This window comes from Stegostoma tigrinum, chromosome 11 (genome assembly GCF_030684315.1).
Source record: "Stegostoma tigrinum isolate sSteTig4 chromosome 11, sSteTig4.hap1, whole genome shotgun sequence".
Classification (NCBI taxonomy): domain Eukaryota; kingdom Metazoa; phylum Chordata; class Chondrichthyes; order Orectolobiformes; family Stegostomatidae; genus Stegostoma; species Stegostoma tigrinum.
In genome coordinates this window covers 25,030,823-25,056,381 of record NC_081364.1, presented here as the reverse complement: position 1 = coordinate 25,056,381, position 25,559 = coordinate 25,030,823, and the positions used below count along the sequence as shown (strand labels likewise).

At 40.9% G+C, this 25,559-nt stretch overlaps 1 protein-coding gene across 2 annotated transcripts; it reads right to left on the bottom strand.

Annotated features, from left to right (window-relative positions):
- Positions 1-3,845: 3,845 nt before the first annotated feature.
- Positions 3,846-24,064, bottom strand: mkrn2 (makorin, ring finger protein, 2). Of its 2 annotated transcripts, none has more exons than XM_048547616.2 (8): positions 23,850-24,064; positions 21,835-21,963; positions 19,771-19,949; positions 15,193-15,533; positions 13,272-13,486; positions 11,095-11,205; positions 6,394-6,538; positions 3,846-5,711 (listed from the first exon to the last, which is right to left on the bottom strand). In XM_048547616.2, the coding sequence occupies exons 1-8, from the start codon at positions 23,876-23,878 to the stop codon at positions 5,529-5,531; spliced, it is 1,332 nt and encodes a 443-aa protein (XP_048403573.1). In that variant the 5' UTR covers positions 23,879-24,064; the 3' UTR covers positions 3,846-5,528. The 2 variants fall into 2 exon arrangements, with proteins under 2 accessions (XP_048403573.1, XP_048403574.1); XM_048547617.2 differs by having other exon boundaries at positions 23,861-24,064.
- Between the last annotated feature and the right edge of the window lie 1,495 nt (positions 24,065-25,559).

The window sequence follows — 25,559 nt, the reverse complement described above, 5'->3', positions numbered from 1 at the left end:
TCGGGGCCCTCAACAAGGTGCGACCTATCTCCCGCAATTCCGCCCTCACGTCTTCTCTTCCCTCCCACAACAGTTACAGGGTTCCCCTTATTTTCATCTATCATCCCACCAGCACCCACATTCAGAAGATCATCAGATGCCATTTCCGCCACCTCCAGTGAGATGCCACCTCTGGAGACCTATTCCCCTCACCTCCTTTGTCCGCCTTCCGCAGGGATCATTCACTCCGGGACATCCTGGTCCACACTTCCTTCACCCCCAACAATTGCCCACAGCCCCAAGGCACCATCCCCTCTAACTGGCGAAAGTGCCACATCTGCCCATTTACCTTCTCCCTCCCCTCTATCCAAGGGACCAAACATACCTTCCAGATGAAGCAACACTTTCACCTGCACTTCCCAGAATCCAGTCTACTGCATTCGCTGCTCACAGCATGATCTCCTTTACGCTAGGGAAACAGAGGATAGACTTGGCGACCACTTCGTAGAACATCTACATTCTGCTTGCAAAAAAGACCCTGAACCACCTGTTTCCTGCCACTTCAATGCACCACCTTGCTCCCTGGCCAACATCTCTATCTTTGGCTTGCTACAGTGTTCCAGTGAAGACCAACACAAGCTGGAGGAACAACACCTCATTTTCCGCTTGGGGACCCTACAGCCTTCCAGACTCAATACTGAGTTCAGTAATTTTAGGGCCTAAACTCTCCCATATCCCAGCCCCCACCCCACATGCTAGACCTTGTTACCACATAGCCGACACACATTACACACCCCCTGTTGTTAGTCATTAACAATCCCCATTAACGACTCACCCTCCCAGCCGGATCGTTAGCAACTCGTTAGAAGGAAAATATTCTGCCTGGAAGTCAGTGGTGAGTGGGGTTCCACAGGGCTCTGTCCTTGGGCCTCTACTGTTTGTAATTTTTATTAATGACTTGGATGAGGGGATTGAAGGATGGGTCAGCAAGTTTGCAGACGACACAAAGGTCGGAGGTGTCGTTGACAGTGTAGAGGGCTGTTGTAGGCTGCAGCGGGACATTGACAGGATGCAGAGATGGGCTGAGAGGTGGCAGATGGAGTTCAACCTGGATAAATGCGAGGTGATGCATTTTGGAAGGTCGAATTTGAAAGCTGAGTACAGGATTAAGGATAGGATTCTTGGCAGCGTGGAGGAACAGAGGGACCTTGGTGTGCAGATACATAGATCCCTTAAAATGGCCACCCAAGTGGAGAGGGTTGTTAAGAAAGCATATGGTGTTTTGGCTTTCATTAACAGGGGGATTGAGTTTAAGAGTCGTGAGATCTTGTTGCAGCTCTATAAAACTTTGGTTAGACCGCACTTGGAATACTGCGTCCCGTTCTGGGCGCCCTATTATAGGAAAGATGTGGATGCTTTGGAGAGGGTTCAGAGGAGGTTTACCAGGATGCTGCCTGGACTGGAGGGCTTATCTTATGAAGAGAGGTTGACTGAGCTCGGTCTCTTTTCATTGGAGAAAAGGAGGAGGAGAGGGGACCTAATTGAGGTATACAAGATAATGAGAGGCATAGATAGAGTTGATAGCCAGAGACTATTTCCCAGGGCAGAAATGGCTAGCACGAGGGGTCATAGTTTTAAGCTGGTTGGTGGAAAGTATAGAGGGGATGTCAGAGGCAGGTTCTTTACGCAGAGAGTTGTGAGAGCATGGAATGCGTTGCCAGCAGCAGTTGTGGAAGCAAGGTCATTGGGGTCATTTAAGAGACTGCTGGACATGTATATGGTCACAGAAATTTGAGGGTGCATACATGAGGATCAATGGTCGGCACAACATTGTGGGCTGAAGGGCCTGTTCTGTGCTGTACTGTTCTATGTTCTATGTTCTAACTCCTTTGTCTGTCCAACTGTCTTTCTCTCTCTTTGGGTTCTATCCTACCATTTACACCCTACCCCACCCTCCTCCCAATTTTCTGCATATAAACTGACATTTTCCCAACCACAGTCAGTTCTGAGGAAGGGTCACCAGACCTGAAACATTAATTCTGTTTTCTCCTCCACAGATGCTGCCAGACCTGCTGCGCTTTTCCAGCAACTTTGTTTTTGTTCCTGATTTACAGCATCCACAGTTCTTTTGGGTTTTTTTAAAAGAGTGTCAACAGTCTATTTAATCTTTTATAGGAGTTGAGAGGTCACGTCGTGGCTGTACAGTGCATTAGTTAGGCCACTTTCAGAATATTGTGTTCAATTTTGATTTCCCTGCTACAGGAAAAATGTTTTGAAACTTGAAAGCATTCAGAAAAGATTTACAAGGACATTGCTAGCATTGGAGAGTTGACCTTTAGGGAGGGGTGACCTTTATAGAGGTTTCGAAACGCATGAGGGGCATGAATAGGGTGAATATCCAAGGTCTTTTCTCCCCCAGGGTAGGGATTTCCAAAACTATAGAGGGCATAGGTTTAAGGGGCAACTTTTTCACGCAGTGGGTGGTGTATGCATGGAATGCCAGAGGAAGTGCTGGAGGCTGGTACAATCACAACATTTGGAAGGCATCTGGAAGGATACATGACTTGGAAGGCTTTAGTGGGATGTGGGCCAAATGTTGGCAAATGGCACTCGGTTAATTTCAGATATCTGGTCAGCATGGAAGAATTAGACCAAAGGGTCTGTTTATGTGCTGTAAAACTCTATTTGATTTCAACGGTTTTAAAGCAGATCCTGATCAATGTCCCCACATTTATAATTCCATTGGGAATGGGAACACTGTCAAACTTTCTTCTCCTCTCTGCAGGTACACAATAGCCATTCTTATACTCTTACTGCTGACCCTGGCTGATATCAGCAAATTCTTTTGGCTGAGGTCCCAAACTGGGAACTTCTCGGACTGTATAATGCACCAAATTATTGTCAGGACCAGCTGAGCCATCAAAACAGCATTCCAAGAGCAATTTTATTCTATTTCCTTTTGCATATAAGATGTGCATTCTCTCATTAAAAATAGCAGGTCTCGTAAGGCTGCTGGTGTCTGTGGAAAAAATTCATAACAAATCACCAGAAATGGCAAAAACGAGAGCGAGGTGGAGAGCAAGCCTCCTGTTTATGGTCAGATCATTTTTCCCTGGCATTTTGTTACCATTAGACAGTGTGTGCTTGTTTAATATGGTTAAATATTGCACCCTGCCTGTCAACCAAAATGTTCTCACCGCACATCAGCATTGTTGTAGGAGAACAGTAGTTTTGTTAGTGTCAAAACTAGGCTTTTTGCCTGTAATTATTTTTCTAATTTTGGCTTCCAACTGAATCATCAAGGATCAGAAATTAAATCAGATGTCCTGGGGAGCGTTCAGAAAAGGCATCAATGGAAAAATGTCATCTGCTGGAATGATAAAAAGGAAAGGAATTGCAGGATTTACTTAATTTCTCATCTTCTGGGCTTGATTGCTTTGTTATCCAGGACACAGTTAGATTTCTGATGTGTTCTTTTTCTGATTATTAAGTTTTCACTAACCAGGTATTGAAATTGGTACCTGTGCATAAAAGTCATGTCATAAAAATGCACAAATTGCACACAAGTCTAATATTTGTTCAGGTTCTGGATGAAGTGCGGACTCAGACTATCAACTGGAACTCTAATTCATTGTTTATTAAAGTAACTTCTTTTTATTTGGAATTCTATACAATCAGGTTGTTGGGCTCCTGTAATGCAGTGTTGGTGTCCCTTGTTACAATCTTTTCAGAACCAAAAGAATTAAGTTCTTTTCCACAGGGAAGTATAAATTTTCCACATTAAGGAAGTATAAATTGTGAATTGGAGGGTTCAAAGGGTGCTTGAAAAATGCATTTTTCTTTCTGAAAACCAAAGCCCAGACAAATTTCTTCTCTGCCAAAGGAAAATTTTATTCAAAGCAGCACTACTACATAATGGAAAAGGACAGCATCTGTAAATACAGAACTTTACCCAATATCTGGCAGGTACAACAGAACTCAGAATCCATCTATGGGGAGTTCACCATCTGTGGTAGTTTCATTACTATTTTAAATTAACTTTGGTAAGCATTGAAATACCTTTTGGGGGAAAAACACCAGTTAGAGATGGTGAAGTTTTCAGTGTTAGAATCTCATTTTCCTCATTCCAGTTAATACTTCATTTTAAACATGAAAGTTTAAAGCCTTTTAAATCTGCAAAGTCATTAATGACAAACCCTGACCCTCACAATTGCTTTGGTAAGTCCGTATTTTCTAACATGACTCAGTTACAGTTCAAATTTGTTACACTTGAGCTATAATATTTCACATAACAAAATACAAACACTACCATCAAATAAAGTAGATTTGGCTGGTAGAATTTTTTTTAGTTCCTTGTTTCTCTCTCTTTTCACTTCAAATCCCACAATTTAAAGGACAGCAAACAATTTCTGAATAGCTACCTATCACATTGACGTATCCTGGCAAGTTGGCAACTGAAAATATTGACTTAATGGAACCAATTAAAGGGTGAAAATAATTTTATTTGCAATTCCAGGACCTTCTGTTTTACCGATTTTTATCATAATACTGCACTAAGCCACACCATTTCAGATCCAACATGATTAATGAGTATTTTGCTTAATGAGAATATTTAGAAAATTAACAATAAGTCAAAAGATTTAAACTATTTTATTTGCAAATTGCTTCAAATTGTATGATCTATTTTAATTTTCTTTAATTTGTCCTCATCATTTTAAAAGAAAAGGCAATACAATACATTTTTCATATTTACTTGCAATGCAATAGTTTGGATTAAAACAAACAGATTTACAACATTGACAACACTTCAATCTGACAGCCGGGAGAGGATTAAGTTGCTTCGGGTCGTTCTTAGGCAGTTGCTGGTAGCTGATTCAAAAACAGCAAAATACTGTAGGCTGGCAGCAACTTAACCGTCTGCTGGCTTGGCAAGAGGATGACAAAACCTTTGCTGGTGGCTATGTACTCCTGTTATTAGTAGGCAATATTCTGGGATGCAGAAGTCAGGTACTGCATCAAAGCAGGAAAAAAAAAGTGTTAAAATTAATCAAATCCAGACCACTCTATAGTATCATATGGAGCCAGTTCAGCAAAGCAACACTGACACACAGCCAACTGAGCTTAGGAAATGAATGAAAAGGGGGAGAAATGAACAACTTCTGCAGTTTCAACCTTGGACCCTAGCTACAAACACATTTCTTTATGACTAATGTATACTCTACCAATTAGTTACATCTTTTTCTTTTAAAATTACAGCTAGAAGAAAATTCTTAATGCTAGAAAAGAAGTCTGAAACATATATTGAATAGTGTGCTCTGCAGTGATTTTTCTTTACTTAAAAAACCCTTCAGAATTCTTAAATAAATGGAATTCAATTAAATACAGCGAACCCTGCAAAATACAGTTCTGATTCAACCATAGTTTCATTGTACCATTTGTTCCTATTATATAGGAGTTCTAGTTCAGACAATTAGGAACCACATTTCCACAGTTAGGTGAATCAGTTATGTGCTTCAGCAGAAGTAAGGTGTAATTTAGTTTATAGCATATTATAACACTACAGAAACAGGCTGATCAGCCTGACTCTCACTGGATGCAGTGCGCTCATCTGCTCCTGAAAGATGCATAAAGAGGTCTCCAAGTTCTGCTACTTCATCTTCAGCTGTATTTTGGGGAATGTCCCTGTGCTCCCGTTCTTGAATGAAATCCCATAGTCTTACTGAGTGAAGGAACTGCAGTTTAAATAAACAAAAATCATCAGTATAATTGTGTACTGCATTTTTTTGGAAGTTTTTTTAGAACATATAATTGCACACAAGTTATCAGCTTTATTTGTTAAGCAGATGTTTCCACCAGGGACTTAAATCAGTACTTGTGAACATAGTTTTAACTGAAGCACCAGCACAGTGTTTAATAACCTCATTGATATAGATTGAAATAGAATCTGAAGTAATTAATAATGTTAAAAAAGGCATCGAGTACAGTCCTTTCACAACTAAAGCAAGGGCAAGAGTTGCTTAATGTTGATTATGGACAAATATAACAGATAACGGGATAAGGTGAACATTAGATCCTAAAACAATTTGTAGGCAAAGATACAAAGCAGGCTACTATGCAATTTAAGACTTCAAATCAGCATAAAAATAACAAAGTCATTGATACACTTTTTGTTTCAGTGGATGGCCACTGATAAAAGTTAAATTTAACTGAATCTTAAAGTAAATACTTCCAAATTTGCACCAGGGTCCTTAATTGGGTAGCTCCATGTTAACTATCACCAAGTCGACACAGTAGCATCTAAAACCTTGATAACTGTTCACCAGCTGATGCTTTTCAAATTCCATTGGAGAAACATGTATAAAAATCGACCAAGCAACATCATGTAGTTAAATATCCGGAACTTTGATTATTTACCCTCACATTGCCTTCTGAACTGAGCTGTTTCCTTGGTTGCTCGGGTGCTGCCATTGTTCCATCAGCGTAAGCGTGAAGGTAAAGGCACTTTCCACCAAATGGACAGGACCCTTTCCCTTTGTCGAAATACTTACAAGCCTTCTTGCTGTGAAATGACAGTAGAAAGACAGTAAAGAGGGAGATGGACTTAATTCATAACTCTTGCTCTACTTGCTAATCTAGTCTTGCATAAAGCCATCGACATTTTCAAAGGTTCCAGACAAGTCATGTACAATGCTCAAAACATGGAACTGTCAATTATTCTACCACTGTTAACCACTTTGTATTTCGGAACCCTTTTTCTACTTATTGATGAGTTTTAATCACAAGAGCTCAATTTCTTTCAGACAAACATTAATTTATAATGTAGCTGCATTACAGTAAATTTTCCTCCTTCAGAGGGCTTGGAGGAGTGGCAGATGGAGTTCAACTCTAAGTGAGAGGTAATGCATTCAGAGAGGTCAGACAGTATAAGTGAATACTCAAGAAATGGGAATATGCTGAGGGGTAGATGAAGTGAGAGACCGGCCGTGCAAGCGCACATGTCCCTAAAGATAGCAGCACAGGAGATAAGGTCATAAAGAAGGAATATGAAATGCTGTCCTCCATTGGAAGAAGTATGTAACACAAGAGTAGGGACATAATGATAAGGCACTAATGACGCCACAACTGGAGTATTCTGTGCAGTTCCGGCCACCACATCACAGGAAGGAGATAAATGCTCTGGACAGTGTGCAGAAAGATTTAGTGTTGCAGAATTGTAGCCACAAGGAGAGATTGGAGAGGCTGGGGTTGATTTCCTTGGAACAGAGAAGGCTGAAGGGTGACATGACTGAAGTATACAAAAGTGTGAGGGGTAGGTATTTCTCGATGCAAGAGTAAAAAAAAAAGTGGTCATAAATTTAAGCTAAGTGGCAAAGGATTAGAGGGGGTGTGAGGAAAAGCTTTCCCAAGCATAGGGTGATCGGTGCCTTGGTTTTTGCTGCCAGAGTTGATGTTGGGGGCAGAGACTCTAAACTCTTTCAAAAAGTACATGGATCTGCACCTTAAGTACTATAAGGTGCAGGGCGGTGTGCAAGAAAATGGGAGTAGAAAGGGCACCTGGGTGTCTTTGGGTCAGCATGGAGAAGATAGGCCAAATGATCCCCTTTTGTGCTGTATCATTTCTATAGTTTCTATGCACTAGGTGGCAAAAGAGGGAGTGTCAGTTTCAGTGAATTTAAGGCGTTTGCGTACTAGAAAAGAAAGGATTTGGAAAAATGAATCTAATATACCCCCATGAATCTATACCAAGAACGTCAGTTAAAAAGATGACGACTCTGAAAGCTGCAACTGGAAGCAAGTTACTAATATTAAAAGCCTTTTTTTTAAAAGCAGCAGCTCCTATTTCACCCCAAGTGCTGTGTATTCTTAGAACATGATGTGGTACGAGCAGAGATAAGATACGTGTGCCAAAGATAAAAACATGTAATGCAAACATGCAAGCATTTGGTTCCTCCCAGCGTCCTGCTAACTAAAGCAACATTTTATAACTATTGCAAAAATCAGTAGTTATAGAAACATGGAGACAACTTGTCATGACTTAAGTTTGAAAAATGATTGAAGTATGGCACAAAAATAAAAAAACACCAAAAGTTTCACATTAAAAACAGTCCTATAATTAGCGTGTTAAGAGCAGAACATCCCTTAGCTATGAAACAAAAAGTGAACCTGTTGGAGAAACTCAATCTGGCAGCATCTATGGGAAGAAACTCAGAGTAATGTTTCAAGTCCGTTGACTCTTCGTTGACAGAACCGTTAGTGGCTCGGTAGTATTTATTCCGAAACCAAAGTGATGGATGGGAACGTGTGCAGATAGTTGGAGATAAAGCTCAGACAGTGAGATATAAAAGGGGTAGGTCAATAAGGAGCTGGCAGGCCAGAACAGAAGAGAAGCTGAATATTGCAAATAGGAGCTAAGATGAGAAAACAGGTGAGCTGTGGTGAATTCAACCCAAATAATGTGATAATGGGCCTAGGAGCATGTGAAAATAGGTGATGGGGCTAAAAGCAACCCATACCATAACAGGAACAAAAACAAAGTTGCTGGAAAAGCTCAGCAGGTCTGGCAGCATCTGTGGAGGTGAAAACAGAGTTAACGTTTTGGGTCCGGTGACCGTTCTTCAGAACTGATGGTGACAGGGAAAATGTCAGTTTATATGCAGAAAATAGGAAGGTGGGTGGGATAGGGAGTAAACGATAGGATAGAGCCCAAAGAGAGAGAAAGACAATTGGACAAAGAAGTTGCTAACAGTCAGGCTGGGAGGGTGAGTCATTGTTAATGGGGACTGTTAGTGACTAACAACAGGGGGTGTGTAATGGCAGGCTATATGGTAACAAGGCCTAGTATGTGGATGGGGGCTGGGACATGGGAGAGTTTAGGCACTAAGATTATTGAACTCAATATTCAGTCCAGACGGCTGTACGGTTCCCAAGCGGAAAATGAGGTGTTGTTCCTCCAGCTTGCGTTGGGCTTCACTGGAACGCTGTAGCAAGCCAGAGACAGAGATGCTGGCCACGGGGCAAGGTGGTGCATTGAAGTGGCAGGCAACAGGTAGTTCAGGGTCTTTTTTGCAAGCAGAACGTAGATGTTGAGTGAAACGGTCGCCAAGTCCACGCTTTGTTTCCCCATTTCTATGACCATGTTTGCAAAACATTTTTTGCATAGCTTCTTCTAAATTTGTGCTTTCTGATTTGGTCTCATTAACAAATACATTCTCGTACAGGAGACCACATTGTGAGCAACGAATGCAGTAGACTAGATTCTTGGAAGTGCAGGTGAAGTGTTGCTTCATCTAGTAGGTATGTTTGGGTCCTTGGATATTGAGGAGTGAGGAGGTAAATGCGCAGCTGTTGCACTTTCACTGGTTTCAGGGGAAGGTGCCGTAGGGCTGTGGGGAGGTGTTGGGGATGAAGGAAGAGTGGACCATGGTGTCCCGGAGGGAACAGTCCCTGTGGAAGGTAGACAAGGGTGGCATCTTGCTGGAGGTGGCGGAAATGGCGTCTGATGATCTTCTGGATGTAGATGCTGGTGGGATGGTAGGTGATGTCAATAACAGGACCATGTGTAGGATGGGTAAAAAACAAGGATGGAAGGAACCAGGCTCTAGTTACTGAACTCAATGTTAAGTCCTAAAGGCTACAGAGTCCCCAAGTGGAAAATGAGATGTCATCCTTCAAAGCTTGCCCACTGAGTTATTCTTTCTCAACTTCAATACTCATTAAAATAGAAGTCTGTGTCTAAAGTCTGTGTTACCAGTCTCCACGTTATGCCAAATTCTGAAACAATTTTTCTTTGCTACATGCATTACATTATAAAGACAAGTATTCAAGTTTATTTATAGGGATTTTTCAGAAATACAGTACACACACCATACAAGGTAATTACTCATGTTGGTCAGAATAGATTCTCCTAAAAGAAGAAAACCAGATGTAGACTCAAATCAGGAAAAAAAAATTCAAACAAGTAACACTGTAGTACATACAGAACCCTTCTTGTAAGGTCACTTATTGAAGTTAATCAAACTTTACAAAATTACATCAGAAGGGGGGCTGATTTAACACAAATATAAAAACAGCTGCTTTGAATGATTTCCAGCATGTCCAAAATGTACAGGAGAAACTCATAATACAAGGCCTCAAGCAAAGAAATGAAAGTCTCAATGTCACACAAGGTACTCTCCAGAACACTTTACCTGCTGGCTAAGCTTTCAGCAGGCTCCAAACAAGCCCAACCTTCTAATCACACCAGCTTTGCTTCTGGGGGTCAGCATTCATTACTTTTCACAAACAGAATGCTAGGTGAAGTAAGGATGTTCCAGCATGTCGAGGCAGAAAATGAATGGGCTCCATTCAAACTAATAGAGAGCTACCATTTACTGTAGATGCTGGGATACCATCGTCTCTAGACCTTATTCTCTTGCACTGATAATTCTGAGCATTAAGGAGATCCACAAATTGGATTGGCCAAGAAAAAAAAATACACTGGGATGTAGGTGTCAGTGGCAAGAACAACATATGCCCATCCATAATTGCCCAAATTGCTCTAGTCAGCCACACCTCTGTAGATCTAGAGTCATATGTAGGTCAGCCTGGTAAGGATGACAGATTTCCTTCCCTCAAGGATATGAGTAAACTAGATGGGTTTTTAACGACACTCAACAATCGCAGTCACGGTCACTATTACTGAAATTATTCCAGATATATTAACTGGATTTAAATTCCATCAGCTGCCATGGTGGAATTTGGACTTGTATATATGGTATTGACTTGGACTTCAAGATTACTTATTGTATAACATTATCACTATGCTACCCTCTCTCCCTAAATAATTACTGTTTCCCAACTGGATGCTTGAATGCCCTTTGACTCTGAGGTGTTTATAACAATGATTTTTCCAGAAATAATGAGCTAATTTGATGAAGGCAGGAGATAAGCCACATGACATCCTCCTAGTTGTAAAATATGAAATGCTGACACACAACCAGTGAAAAGTACTGACTCAAACAGATCTTATTTTTGATTAACTTATTAAGCACCTTCATTCTGATCTTATTACATTCTTGTTGAATGATCTTCGTCAGTGGAAATTCAACACCCATCCATAAAGCAAGGATGCCTCACCTCATTCCCTGCTTGAATGCTTCAATAAGCTGGTCCTTTTCCTCTTTATCCTCTACCCAATAAGCACTAGGGATTACAAATTCAGAAACCACTCGACACTCAGGGCAGGACCTAAAACAGCAATTATTAAATAGAGATTTTTAATAGAATATTAGCATGTACAAGATAGAAAATACATTATAACCCAAATGACCTAAATGAAGAATTGAATGAATCAGCAAATTTACATCCCTAATGCCTTACTTATAAATTATAAATGTATTATAAATTAGAATATATATAAATGCAAATAGCACTAGATTTGAACACGGGTATCTTCTGCCAGATACTCTGTGAATTGAGGAACAAGTGTAAGGGTAGCTCAATGTTCCATTCTAGGAATTTGGGGATGTCAATCATCATCTAGTAATGTATCGCCCTTTACTATGTGAGACTGTGTTAGTTCCATACAAACTCCAATATATTTGTTAAACACAAATGCCCTTCCACAATTATGCTGACTTTTCTCAATTAACTTTTTTTTATAAAAGTTCCCAGCTATAGTCTCCTTAATGAACAATTTGAACATCCTCTCTATGTCAGATGTCAAGTTTTAACTTCTTTTCTGTCTCCATGCACTCATGAATAAAGGAGTCATATTTTCTAGAAAATTGACACTAACACATTCACTACCTACTATGTTGGGAAGATGTTTTCATTGGTAGGAGAGACTAGGACATGAGGGCACAGCCTTAATGTAAAGAGAAGACTTTTTAAGAATGGAGAAAATGAGAAACTTCTTCAGCCAGAGTGGTGAATCTATGGAATTCACTGCATACACTTAAGACTGAGATAGGTAGGTTCTTGATTATCAAGGGGATCAAAGGTTACGGGGAGAAAGCAGGGAAATGGGGTTAAGGAACTTATCAGCCATGATTGAATAGTGGAGCAGACTTGATGGGCCAAATGGACTAATTTCTGCTCCTATGTCTTATGGTCTTACCTCATTATCTACCTCTATGATGAAGTCCATCAAGACCCAGGAACTTGTTAGCCCACAACTCCATCACTTCACTCAGTACCACTTCTCCGGAGATTGTACATTTATCAAATTCCTCTGCTCCCCCCAACATCCAATTTACAACGATGTTCCCTCTAAGATGCACCCACAGTCATAGCTAGGGTCGGCTTACAGTGATTGGTGTGCTGATCTGACACCCAGTTCTGCCTTGAGCAAGGCTCAAAGGTCCGCACAGAAGAAAAATAATGGTAACAGTGGTTACAATGAAAGATATTTCTGTAGTCTTGAAGACTAATGTGAACTAACTGAGGTACATGGCATCTGGATCGCTGTTCTGGACGCAACCTTTCCCACTTTGGACCTGACTCCCCTTTGCCTTCTACATTTGATCGCTTGTTGTCAGATAATAACCAGCACTGATATGCATTAGGTCAAAGGGTTGGGTTGGGAAAGGAAGAATTTCATCAACATAGTTTAAAGCCTCCACCGGATTACAGGACATTAAACTAGGATTTTTATGGAAAGGAAATGTTACAAGTTCCATTCTTCCCAAATCAGTGGATCCAATATTAAGACAATCTAGCAGTTCATGGCACCGTTCACTCAGTATAGAGCAAATTTCAACCTGTCCGTGCTTTCTCAGACAGGGCAACAGAGGTTGGATCTCATGCAAAAAATAAATGTCTTAATTAATTAGCCTTTTCCCACACAACTTATCATTATAAACCCATAAAATAAGAATCCATGACATACATATAGATTGAAAAGAATTATAAAAAATAATGGATTTCCCTCTAAGCAAACAAACCTTTTCACACACATTCATGTGCAGTGCTAGTCAAAGCCTCATTAATTGCTATTATAAATCAGACCAGTCCAGCGTAAGAAGGAATGGTCCGTATAAGCAGCTACCAATTTTCCCAGGCTGACCCATTCCTTTGTCTGTCCAACTGTTGTTCTAGTTCTCTCTCCCTGGACTCCATCTCCACCCATTGTTGAGACCTCCCTCTCTCAAAATACAATAACCTTCACATTTTCAGGAAAGTGCTTCACCATGCCAAATAACTCTATTTTGTACCAATATCCGACAGAAAGCCTCATTAAAATTGCTGGCCAGTTGTTTCATTAACTATAAAATGACTGTGACCTGCATACCAATAAGAACAGTTGCACTCACTTGATTATTTTATTCTCAAACTGCTTTGCACATCTCCACTGTCTAATGCAGGACAGACAATATGGGTGAATGCAGTCAGAAAGAATTCCAAATCTTCTCTCAGATGGTATCATTTTATCATAGACTATCTCCATACAAATGTTACAGACTTTATCTTGGCTCTTTTGCACAGCAAAGGCTTTCTCCATGTCTTGTTCAAATGCCATGAGGCACATCTGAATGAAACAATAAAATAAGTCAGCATTTATAGGGGACAGACTGAATAAATTTACCCACCCGATAGACTTAACACCACCTGTCTTGTGATAGACCAATGGAGCTTTCCACGTACTAATAAAGTTTTCAGCTAATTCCTACTTACTCAAGGTTAAGTAGTAAAACATGAATAAAACAACACCAAGCAGGAATGAATAGAATGACAGGACCATTAGTCAGTGTTGGTTGGGCAACAAATTAATGTCAAGTCTAGCAAACAAACAAATACTTCCACACAACCTCAGCTCACTGATAGTACTCCCTGGGGAGGTAGTGTAATGGTAACATAATTGAATTAATACTCCAGAACTGCAGACCAATGGTCTGGGAACATGGGTTCAAATTTCTCAATGGTAGATGGCAGAAGTTGAATTCAATAAAATATCTGAAACAAAGACAACTAGAGGCTAATGGCAACCATTGTCATTTGTTGCAGAACAAAAACTGGCTCAACTAATGTTCTTTGAGGAAGGAAATCTTGCTATCCTGGTCTGGCCTACAACTGATACCAGGCTGATCTACAGCAATGCCCTCTGGGGATTAGGGATGGGCAATAAGTGTTGGTTTAGCCAGTGATGCCAATATCACGTGATTATTTTTAAAAAAACTATAATCTCTCACAAAAGAACATGAGAACAAAAACAGGATTCCATTGTTACGCCCTCACAAACTCTGGATGCCCTACTTTACAGACAAGTCACCATTATAACACAGGAAAGGCAGCAGTTAACTTGCAGGCACATACAATGCATCAATACATTTGTTTTTGTAACACTGAGCAAAAGATAACAACCGGTAATGGCCAGGATACTAAGGAGAACTGACCTCTAAAAGAATGCCATGAGTAGATGAAGGCTCAATTTTATATTTCATCTGAATGGCACCTCTAATACTGCAGTGTTCCCAAAATTTTGTGTGAGGGTGTCAGCTTTGATTTTTATGCTCAACTCCAATATAATTTATTGACGTTGGTACATAATCAAGGCCAATGTCTGCACTTAAAGAATGTAATAGATCCCACACCACTTACTGAACAAGAGAAAAGTTCTCCTGATGCGCTTGCTAATTTTATCCTTTGCTCAGATCTTTTTTTTAGCGACGTTGATAATTTCATTGATATTTGTGGGAATTTGCTCTATCTAAAGTTATCTATGTTTCAGAAGTTCTTCATTAGCTGTTCAATGCTTTAAATTGTTTACAGTTCAAGAAGACTGCTATTTGAATGCAAGTATTTTCTTTCCAGTAAGCATCAGCCCTCTTGTGGTTTTTGTTTGCAGATATGCTGCTGCATAACTATTGAGATCTTAAAGTTTGATGAAGAGAATACAACAGGAAATGTGAACTAAACATGACACTTTATATATAATGCATATCAGATGCACCATTTTTGCATTGATTAAGAAAAAGAGAACATGTAGTAAAGAATAAACTGAGGGAGGTGTGAGTTTTAAAAGTACTGTCACCCCTTATTTCATTCAGCACACTGCACCATTTTAAACAAAAAAGCAATGCTTTAAGATGGAATTTCAATAATCTTATATCATGATAAAGATTAAATTCAACTTTAAGTTAGCAATAACTAGAGCAATAAAAATGCAAGATACAATCGAAATAACTTTTGGGTATATTCAGGACATGGAGGTAGATTCCTTTGCACCACACTTGCCTGCTCATGTGCTCTTCGTTGCTCAAGGTCAGTTGGATGAAGTACTTGCAGTTCACAAACTTCACACACATCCCCATGAAGGTATAAACAGCTGTCACCATAATGACATTCACCAACTGAGGCAAAAGGACACAGCTGCTGTGCAGAATTATTGCTGCACACTGATGCTGAAACATCCAGTCCACTGCGAACTGCATCCAAATAAGATGGTGGCTTCACCGGAACATCCTCATAAGGAAATTTTGCTGGTTCAGGGAAATGCGATGCAGTCTTTGTAGAAGTGCAGTACGATGGTGGAAAAGGAAACAATTTAGATTTTTCTGCTGCTCGGTTGCAAAGGTCTATAGAGAAGAATAAGTTCAAACAAAGTTGCAGGCATGAGATGTACATATTCCACAATCATGCTTAGCAGATGTTAATGAATGCAAAGACGATTACTTTCTGTAAGGTTTCCTCCCAAAATCTGAGTTTATAAACAACTGAAAAGTGTAAAACCAAGTAATTTTAGGCATACATTATTGGAACTATGCTGAAATACTGATCAAAGATGGTCAAATGACATAGGAGATGCAGACCTGAATGAGTAGGCATTCTGGGGATTGAAAAGTGAGATAAAAGAGTTGACGCAAAAGAAGTCAGATTTTATGCATAAGACGAATGCAAGTATCATTCAATTTATCATTTATGCATGGTTCATAAACAAAGAAATTCATAATGCATGGCGTAGTTAGATAGAATACAAGAGTGAGGTCCAGCACGGACTATTCACATGCCACTTAAGAAATTAAGGTTGCAGTACAGGTTAATAAATTATAAACAAATCAAAACATTGTTTCTACTTCATAAATAGCAAAATAAATAGAACTGAAGAACTAAATATCTCACCTTGTGGGAACAAGGTGGTTTTACTCTGCTTGTTTTTTTCAGAGGTCACAGCAAAAGTCAAATGATTCCAAAAATTGATTATAGCAGTACACAACCTAAAATCTATTCCTTGGACTTTATTTTTTTTTATAAAATCAATGATGATTCACCAGCATTCTCAGTTAGGGTTTATAGGTAATCTGTTAAACTATTTCATTCCTGTTTCAAGGTCAGTTTAGACAGTAATTACTGCGACGGTAACTAATGGGAACAGATATTAGCACTGCTCAACTTTACCTCATCTTCTGAATAAAATCAATTCTGTGCACCCATAACAGTTCAAAAATACTTTTGTACCGTGCTTTCACAAAAACTGCACATTTAAAATTTGGTTCCAGCTAATTGAAAACACTAAGTTACATCATGTACCATCATGTTCTTGCCTCTTTCATTTCTGCTGCAATAAAGTTAAATCTCCTCTGCTCCGGTACTTCCTTGAGACTTTGGAATATGTTTTCTTTTGACGGACACAAGGTCTCCTCATAAAAACAAATTACTGCATGGCCCAGAAGAACGGGGCAGTGCAGTCTCAGTATGAAAACAGTGAATTTGATATGTGATTATTGATTTTTGTATCTTATTTTTGTAAGCTCAACAGGAATACTTTAACGAAAGATGACAAAGGAGTTAGGAATTTTGTACTCTATTTACACAAAAAAACTGTACAGGCTCTAGCTCACTCTAGTGGATGAACGTAAGATTTGCAATGAAAAAAAGCATCTTAGTTGTTCCTGAATTTAGTAACAAAGCTAGAAACGGCAGAGTTCTCATAGACAAACAGATTTTACTGAAATAGTAGATAATAAAATGTGAGGCTGGATGAACACAGCAGGCCCAGCAGCATCTCAGGAGCACAAAAGCTGACGTTTTGGGCCTAGACCCTTCATCAGAGAGGGGGATGGGGTGAGGGTTCTGGAATAAATAGGGAGAGAGAGGGAGGCGGACCGAAGATGGAGAGAAAAGAAGATAGGTGGAGAGGAGAGTATAGGTGGGGAGGTAGGGAGGGGATAGGTCAGTCCAGGGAAGATGGACAGGTCAAGGAGGTGGGATGAGGTTAATAGGTAGGAGATGGAGGTGCGGCTTGGGGAGGGAGGAAGGGATGGGTGAGAGGAAGAACAGGTTAGGGATGCAGAGACAGGTTGGACTGGTTTTGGGATGCAGTGGGGGGAGGGGACGAACTGGGCTGGTTGTGGGATGCGGGCGGGGGGCGGGGGGGCGGGGGGGGCGGGGGGGTGGGTGGGGGAGAGAGATTTTGAAGCTGGTGAAGTCCACATTGATACCATTGGGCTGCAGGGTTCCCAAGTGGAATATGAGTTGCTGTTCCTGCAACCTTCGGGTGGCATCATTGTGGCACTGCAGGAGGCCCATGATGGACATGTCATCTAAAGAATGGGAGGGGGAGTGGAAATGGTTTGCGACTGGGAGGTGCAGTTGTTTATTGCGAACAGAGCGGAGGTGTTCTGCAAAGCGGTCCCCAAGCCTCCGCTTGGTTTCCCCAATGTTAGAGGAAGACACACCGGGTACAATGGATGCAGTATACCACATTGGCAGATGTGCAGGTGAACCTCTGCTTGATATGGAAAGTCATCTTGGGGCCTGGGATAGGGGTGAGGGAGGTGGTGTGGGGGCAAGTGTAGCATTTCCTGCGCTTGCAGGGGAAGGTGCCGGGTGTGGTGGGGTTGGAGGGCAGTGTGGAGCGAACAAGGGAGTCACGGAGAGAGTGGTCTCTCTGGAAAGCAGACAAGGGTGGGGATGGAAAAATGTCTTGGGTGGTGGGGTCGGATTGTAGATGGCGGAAGTGTCGGAGGATGATGCGTTGTATCTGAAGGTTGGTGGGGTGGTGTGTGAGAATGAGGGGGATCCTCTTTGGGCGGTTGTGGCGGGGGCGGGGGATGTGTTGCGGGAAATGCAGGAGACGCGGTCAAGGGCGTTCTCCACCACTGTGGGGGGAAAGTTGCGGTCCTTGAAGAACTTGGACATCTGGGATGTGCGGGAGTGGAATGCCTCATCGTGGGAGCAGATGCGGCAGAGGCGGACGAATTGGGAATAGGGGATGGAATTTTTGCAGGAGGGTGAGTGGGAGGAGGTGTATTCTAGGTAGCTGTGGGAGTCGGTGGGCTTGAAATGGACATCAGTTACAAGCTGGTTGCCTGAGGTGGAGACTGAGAGGTCCAGGAAGGTGAGGGACGTGCTGGAGATGGCCCAGGTTAAGCGAAGGTTGGGGTGGAAGGTGTTGGTGAAGTGGATGAACTGTTCAACCCACTTTACTGAAATAGTTTTGCTTTATGCTTGCATACCTTAAAATTTACACTAAGAATTAAAATCTCTCCATAACATAAATTTACCCTACCTTACACTTAAAGAAGTGATTATCAGTTGGCACTTCCAATTAGCAGAGACTAAATAATAGATAAACATTAACCAAGACATAGGAAATAATTCTGTGCAAATGTACAAACATTTTAATAAAATTAAAATGTCATACCAATCAGGTCAAGAAGCATAGACAAAAATTTTTATGAGGATTTTCTTCCTCTTTTCATACAGTAGAATGGCTTTGATGTAGAAAAATCTCATGGGACAAAAATTGATACCACGCCTATAGAGATATCAAAACAGGTGACTTGATCAAAGAGGTCAAAGGAGGAACAAGGTGGATTAACGTTGTGGTTTGAGAGGCAATTTTAGAGTTCAGATCCTGAATGACTCAAGGAAAGACCTTCAATTGCATGGAAAAAGCATAGGGAATTGCTGAAGGAAGGTTATGTTTTGAGGAATTTGAACACTGGAATGAGAATTTTCCAAATTGAGATGTTCGTATACTTAAGCACATGGAATGAAGCGTCAGGGGACATGGAGAAATGTAAAATCCTGCAGCAATTTTGGGCAAGCTCAGGTTTATGCTGTGTGGAGGATAAAAAGTCAGCCAAGAGAGAGAGACTAGAAGTAATAGAAACATCAAACAGAATTGCATGAAGCCGAGCTGGGATGTTGGCAAGCCATGTGAATGGGGAGGAAGAAGGTGGGCTTTTATGGAAGAGGGGTTTGGAGTCATAAGTCTTCATAGAAGAGAGGTTTGGAGTCATAATACTTCAGGACTAAATAGAACACAAATTACATAGCTCAGTCCAAGACAGTAGGAGGCTAAAGAAATAGAACAGATTGAGTGAATGGAATATGTAGTAGTCTGTGAGCTTCCCAATGTTAAAGGAATAATATTTCACCTCATCTAGGTTTCAGATCAGCTATCTGACAAACTAAAGGTGGACAGATCAAGTGACAGTTTGTAGACATTGTGCCTTCAGATGATGTTACTGAAAACTAAAAGTGCAAATATGGTCAAAGGTGAAGGTTTTAGGAAACTTCAAAAATTATTGACAGTATTTCATGAAGTAATAGTATGAAAATAGCATGAAGAAACATGTACCAAGGATGGAACAGAGGGAAGGGAGGTCAAGGAGTAACTGGTGTCACAGGCTCTCTGCAGCTTCTTAGATTTCACTATATGTGCCAAAAGCAGCAATGAGACATCAGTGTCTCTCATTTTGGAGACAAGATTAGTTTTGAGTAGTAAAACATTTCAAAACTAAGTGGAACAAGAAACACATGAGCAAAAATGGGCTCATGATCAATAGAGTCCCATTTTGAACCCACCTCGGTCTTTTAGTTCAAGTGTTTTCTTTTTACACCTTCCAGATTCAGTAGTTTTGATGGGGACAGTCTGTTCTGCAGTGGCAGGTTTTGCAACTGCATCATGAACAACAGGTGTGCAGGTAGCTCCAGAGATTACTGGTCCCACTGCTCGAGATCCAGAAAGTTTCACATGGTCATACCTTGTCAATACAAGATAGAATGTAGTTAGATTAACAAACAAACATCGACACTATCACCATAGAATGGAGCGCAATCATAAATGGCACACTAGTAACTTAAGTCTAAATATGATCCACTGACAGAAAATAAATTTTTTTAAACATGCAGGCAAAAAGCTAATGAGACAGGTGAGTTGTCAGTTGAAAACTGCAACAAGAGGCCCAGTGAATTTCACCCGCTGGGTTTTTGTTTACATTTGTGGTTTTACCTGCTTGAATTGGATTTTTAGAGATAGTTCATTGGGCCAAGTCTTGCAAAGTTTGGCAGCTCTGTAACCACCAGTAAAGCTAGTTAGGCTGGGGTTGTCAAGGGTATTTTTCAGATTGGAGGAATAGCGAAACCCACAATACAGCAAGTAAAGGCAAAAGATAAACTGTACAGGACTTTTTTTCCAGCTCTGACAGTTAAATGGTTTGCAAAGAACTGGGTAAATTAAGTGGTTAAAGCACCCATACACTTAAAACTTAGTCATCTGTTCCACCATTTGTAACATTTTCAGACATTTCACAGAACATCACTCCTTTGTAGGACTTGAAAATACCACATTTTATTTCCATAAATACTTCCACTAGCTTGCTGGAATTTATGTCATTTCAGAGCAGACAGGTTCAAGTTTAACTGGTGACTTGTACCTAACTTCAACAGCCATAAGATGTAATGGAGACAGGCATAACTTTTATGCTTGAGTGCCACATGTGTTCAACAGTTTATTTTGGAAGGCAGTACTGATTACAGCTGACCAGCCGCAAACTCAGCTCATACTTTCTAAAGTAAACAAATAACACAAGCCTTTCATTAAAAATAAAAAAAATTCAGAAACTCAAGGCGCATGCATTTCTCCAGGCATAAATTCTCACATCAACTGATTTTGTAAATGTTTTTAAAACATCTCAAAAATTGAGGGGAACAAAGTCAAGAAGTTATAAGTTTAAATGCATGGCCTCTAACACCTAACAGGACAAAGGCAATAGATATGTAGGAACACAACCATCTAAAAGTCCCTCCAAACAACACAATATCATGGAATCCCTACAATGTAGAAGCACCCATTCAGCCCATTGAATCCACACTAAAGCTCTGAAAAGTATCCCACTCAGACCAACTCCCTACCTTATCCCTGTAACCCTGTAATCCTGTAATTCCCATGGCTAATCCACCCAGCCGACACACCCCGGACACTACAAGCACTTTAGCGTGGCCAATCCACCCAGCCTGCACATCTTTGGACTGTGGGAGGAAACTGGAGCACCTGGAGCAAACCCAAACAGACACGGGGGTGAATGTGCAAACTTCATACAGATATTTGCCAAAGTGTGGATCGAATCTAAGACCCTGGTGATGTGAAGCAATAGTGCTAACCACTGAGCCACCATGCTGCCCTTCTATTCTCTGCATCAAAATTCTGGAACTCTCTCAGCAGCCCTCGCGGAACCATATGCACCACAGGTATTCAAAAAGGTCTCTCACTACTGTCATTTTAGGGGAATTTGGATGGGCAACAGTTCAGACTGCGAGAGGCAGCAACAGCCCATAAATAAGTAATAAAAGAAACAGAAATAAATAGGTTTAAAAGTCCAGAGAAACACCAACAGATATTTAGTCAATGTATTCAAACTTAAGCAACAACTCATTGGGGGTAGGTGAGCCAGAAAACAAAAACAGTACAAAGTGCTTGCTTCCCCAGGAAAACATGAATGGCTCTCCTCGAATTTATGTTGGCAAGTGCAAGTTTAATATGCTTGTCGCTCATTATGCCTCAAAATTGTATAACCCAACAATTAACTTCCCAAAATAATTTAGTGGAAGCACAGTAATAGGTAAAGACAACAAAATTATTAATCCTACCTGCAGTGGTCCCCGTAAGCACACTGCCCTTTCTGGTAGAACTTACAGATGGTAGATGGCTTGCTCGTCGACAAATCATGAGAAAACATACATCGACTCCCTTCACGACAGACCCCATGCATAAAATATCTGAAGAGAATTATTTAACAGGGTTTAGACCAATTTACACCAATTAACAACATAACCACATAGAATCACAGTTGAAATATCAAGTGGGTTACTCATCATTGTTTATAGAATTATTTGAAAAGGAGCTGACCAAACAAACAAGTGAAAACAGAAATGAAAAGAGATCTGTAGACATGATGGATAATGCCATCATTACACTAACCAGTGTGATTTTATATCTTACGAAAACAATCATGCACATGTAAACAAATGTTAAGTAGCCCATTCCAACTTAGGTTAATTTAAATTTCTGCTTTTAAATTTAAAAAAAAATTAACATGTTCCTCAATTCTTTTTTTACTTATTAATCCCCAAGCATATTGAATTATGAAGGTTTGGATATTTGATGTCAACTCTCCACCAAGTAGTTGCAATGATATACAGTTGGAATTCTAAGAATCCATGCTAATTACAAACTGCTACAGAAAGGTTACAGTTAGGGTGTAATTGCTGTGAACCATAGGTCAGCTGCTAAACTCAAGAGCCAACAACGGAAAATGCACAAGCTGGAACTTTTGCCATGAAAAATAAAGGTTGGGTGTGACCTGATGAAGGCTTTTCAATTAATGTATTGACGGAGGTTGCATTGTGGCAATATTTTCAATTGCAGTGGAAAAGCAAAACTAGAGACCCATCAATGTAATGGAATCACAAAGAAATCAAATACAGAATTTAGAAATGCTTTTACCACAGTGGCAAGAATGTAAATCTTACTACTGCAGGGATCAGGTGAAGCATGCAATACCTATCGACTTTACTGGGAGAGTAGCCAAATATATGAGGCAAAAAGGGACATAACAAGAACTGCAGATGCTGGAGTCGGAGTTATTTCGGTGTGGAGCTGCAGGAACACAGCAGGTCGTGCAGCATCAAAGGAACAGGAAAGTTGATATTTTGGGTTTACACCCCTCATCAGGACTGTCTGATGCTGTATGATCTGCTATGTTCCTCCAGCTCAACACTGTATTGACTATGAGGCAAAAGCAAATGGAGATTTTTTTTTAATATTGATACGAATTAGTTGAGGCAAGATGGGAGAATCTATTGTGGATCATATGTATCAGCATGGACTGGTTGCATCAACTGACCTTTTTTGCTGTCTATTCTATGTAATTCACAATGTGAAACTTTGTTTAAAGGGGAACTGTGCCAATTTAAAGCAAGTAATCAAATATTAAAGCATGTTGCATGCTTAACTGTTGATCTTCAGTTGATTTTTAAACACAATGAGAACAGATTCAAAAAAGGATATATTTAAGAGGCGTGTCTCAAAGCTTGGTCTAAGGAGTGGCTTTTAAGAACAATATTTAATAAACAGAGATAGTAGCTCTTATTAGGGAGGGAAAAATGTCTTTGGTGGTGGGGTCGGATTGCAGATGTGTCGGAGGATGATGCGTTGGATCCGGAGGTCGGTGGGGTGGTACGTGAGGACGAGATTCTGAAGAAGGGTCTCAGCCCGAAACGTCAACTTTCCTGCTCCTCTGATGCTGCTTGGCCTGCTGTGTTCATCCAGCTCGACACTTTGTTATCTCACTTAATAAGTAGAAGTGGATTCAAGGGAGTTTAAGGTTAATTCCAGATCACTGGCAGTCGAAAGCACATACAACACTGAAGAGTCAAAGGAAGGGGTGATCGTTCATGAGTTCATAGAATCCCGACAGTGTGGACCAGGTGAGCAGGGCGGAGGCGGAGCGAGAGAGGAAGAGTTTGCCAGGGGGGTGATGTTGAAGGCCTGGCACTCAGTTCCAACTCTACTGACCATGGATAACCCCAAAGGCACAGAGGTTGGCGCCAGTCCCCGCTCGGCCAGCAGTCCACCCGCGAGCATGATTCAAGAGGCTCAGTACCTGCACGTCACCTGTTTAGTACTCATCATCCCGCCGCCAGGCCTACATCCTCTTCGTTATCCCCACCATCAGCTTTCCGTCCATCCGTCCGTCTCAGACCCCGTCCCCGACGCAAGAACCGACACGAAGGTTCCGGGGCTCGGTCGCGGCCAGAGGTGGCGCCCCCACGCTGTCTTTCCTGTTTGTTCCGTAATCCGGAAGTGACGGTAATGTGACGTCACGCGCATGCGCCAATAGTCTTGTATGTGCTTGACTCCTAGTCCCTGTGTGGAGCAGCTGAATCTTGGATAGTAACAACATGTAACATCTAAGTAGCAAACTTACCGCAGTGAAAAGAGCATTGGAAAGAAAAACATGCCAATAAGTACTTTCTGTTTTTATAAACCAATATTTCAAAATTGACTGGATTATTAAATGTTATGGACAGGATCTAACATACATACCAATGTCTACAATGCCCACCAGTTGCAAAGGGTTTCAAGTGTACAGCAGCTTTTAAAAATGCCTTTTTCTCAATTTATTTGTTTGAAATGAAGATATAGATTGTTTCTTTTTCTAAATTTATTAGTGTAAAAGTACATGAGTAAACCAACCAATTAATAGCAAAATGGGCTCATTAGCTATTTTAAACATATCATGTAGGAAGATGTGAGGGTAGGTATAGAGCTTGGGTTCCACCTCATCAGTCTTGGCCCAAACATGGTCAAAAAATCTGAGCTCAGTAGCTGAGAGTGACTGCCCTTCACATCATGGCATCATTTGACTGAGTATGCCATCAAACAGCCCCAGCAAAACTGAAACCAGTGGGAATCAGAAGCAAAACAGTCTAACCAGTACAGAGGAAGATAGTTGAGATTGCTGGAGATCAACCATCTTAGTCCCTGGCTGTCTCTGCAGGAGTTCTTCAGGGTAGTGTCCAAGGCTCATTCACATTAATCTGATTCATCAATGACCTTCCCTCCATTGTAAAGCCAAAATGCAGCAGGGAGACATTCACTGATCATTGTACAATCTCCAGCACCATTTACGGATCTTCACATGCTGAAAGAGACGTGTCCAAATGCAACAAATCCAATACAACGTTTTGGAGTAAATCTGTAGCTTGGGTTGGGGGTGTTGAGGCTGGTTGGGTCGCCGAGCTGGTTGTTGTTTCGCAGACGTTTCATTACCATGCTGGGTAACATCCTCAGTGCAGTCTCTGATGAAGCGTCGGTGTGTTTTCCTGCCTGGTTTTTAAACTCTGGGGTCCATTGAGATGGATTGCCTCACAGGCAGAGACAAGCACAAGAATTCCACTCCACGAAGCATGCTATTAATAAACACATTGAACTTGACCCCATATACACTCCACTACAAAGGAAACCCAGAAGTGCGGCACTCCATCTCAACGGACCCCAGAGTTTAAAAACCAGGCGGGAAAACACACGGACGCTTCATCAAAGGCTGCATTGAGGGTGTTACCAAGCATGGTAACAAAACATCTTCAAAACAACAAACCAGCTCAGCGAGCCAACCAACCTCAAGTCCAATACAAAGTTCAGGCTCACGTTAATAAATGGCACGTGACATTTATGGCTCACAATTGTAAGGCAATGACCATCTCCACAAGAAACAATCTAATCTCATAATCAATTATATTTCCATTATTGAATTGCCCACTGTCAACTTCCTCAGGGTTACAGTTGACCAGAAACTGACCTGGCCCAACCA

Excerpts from the sequence above, each read along its gene's own strand:
- mkrn2 (XM_048547616.2), bottom strand. The coding sequence starts at position 23,878 with ATGATGAGTACTAAACAGGTGACGTGCAG. Across the intron at positions 21,964-23,849 it reads ACTAAACAGGTGACGTGCAG|ATATTTTATGCATGGGGTCT; the intron begins GTACTGAGCCTC and ends AATTCTCTTCAG. Across the intron at positions 6,539-11,094 it reads GCATTCAAGCAGGGAATGAG|CAAGAAGGCTTGTAAGTATT; the intron begins GTGAGGCATCCT and ends GTCATTTCACAG.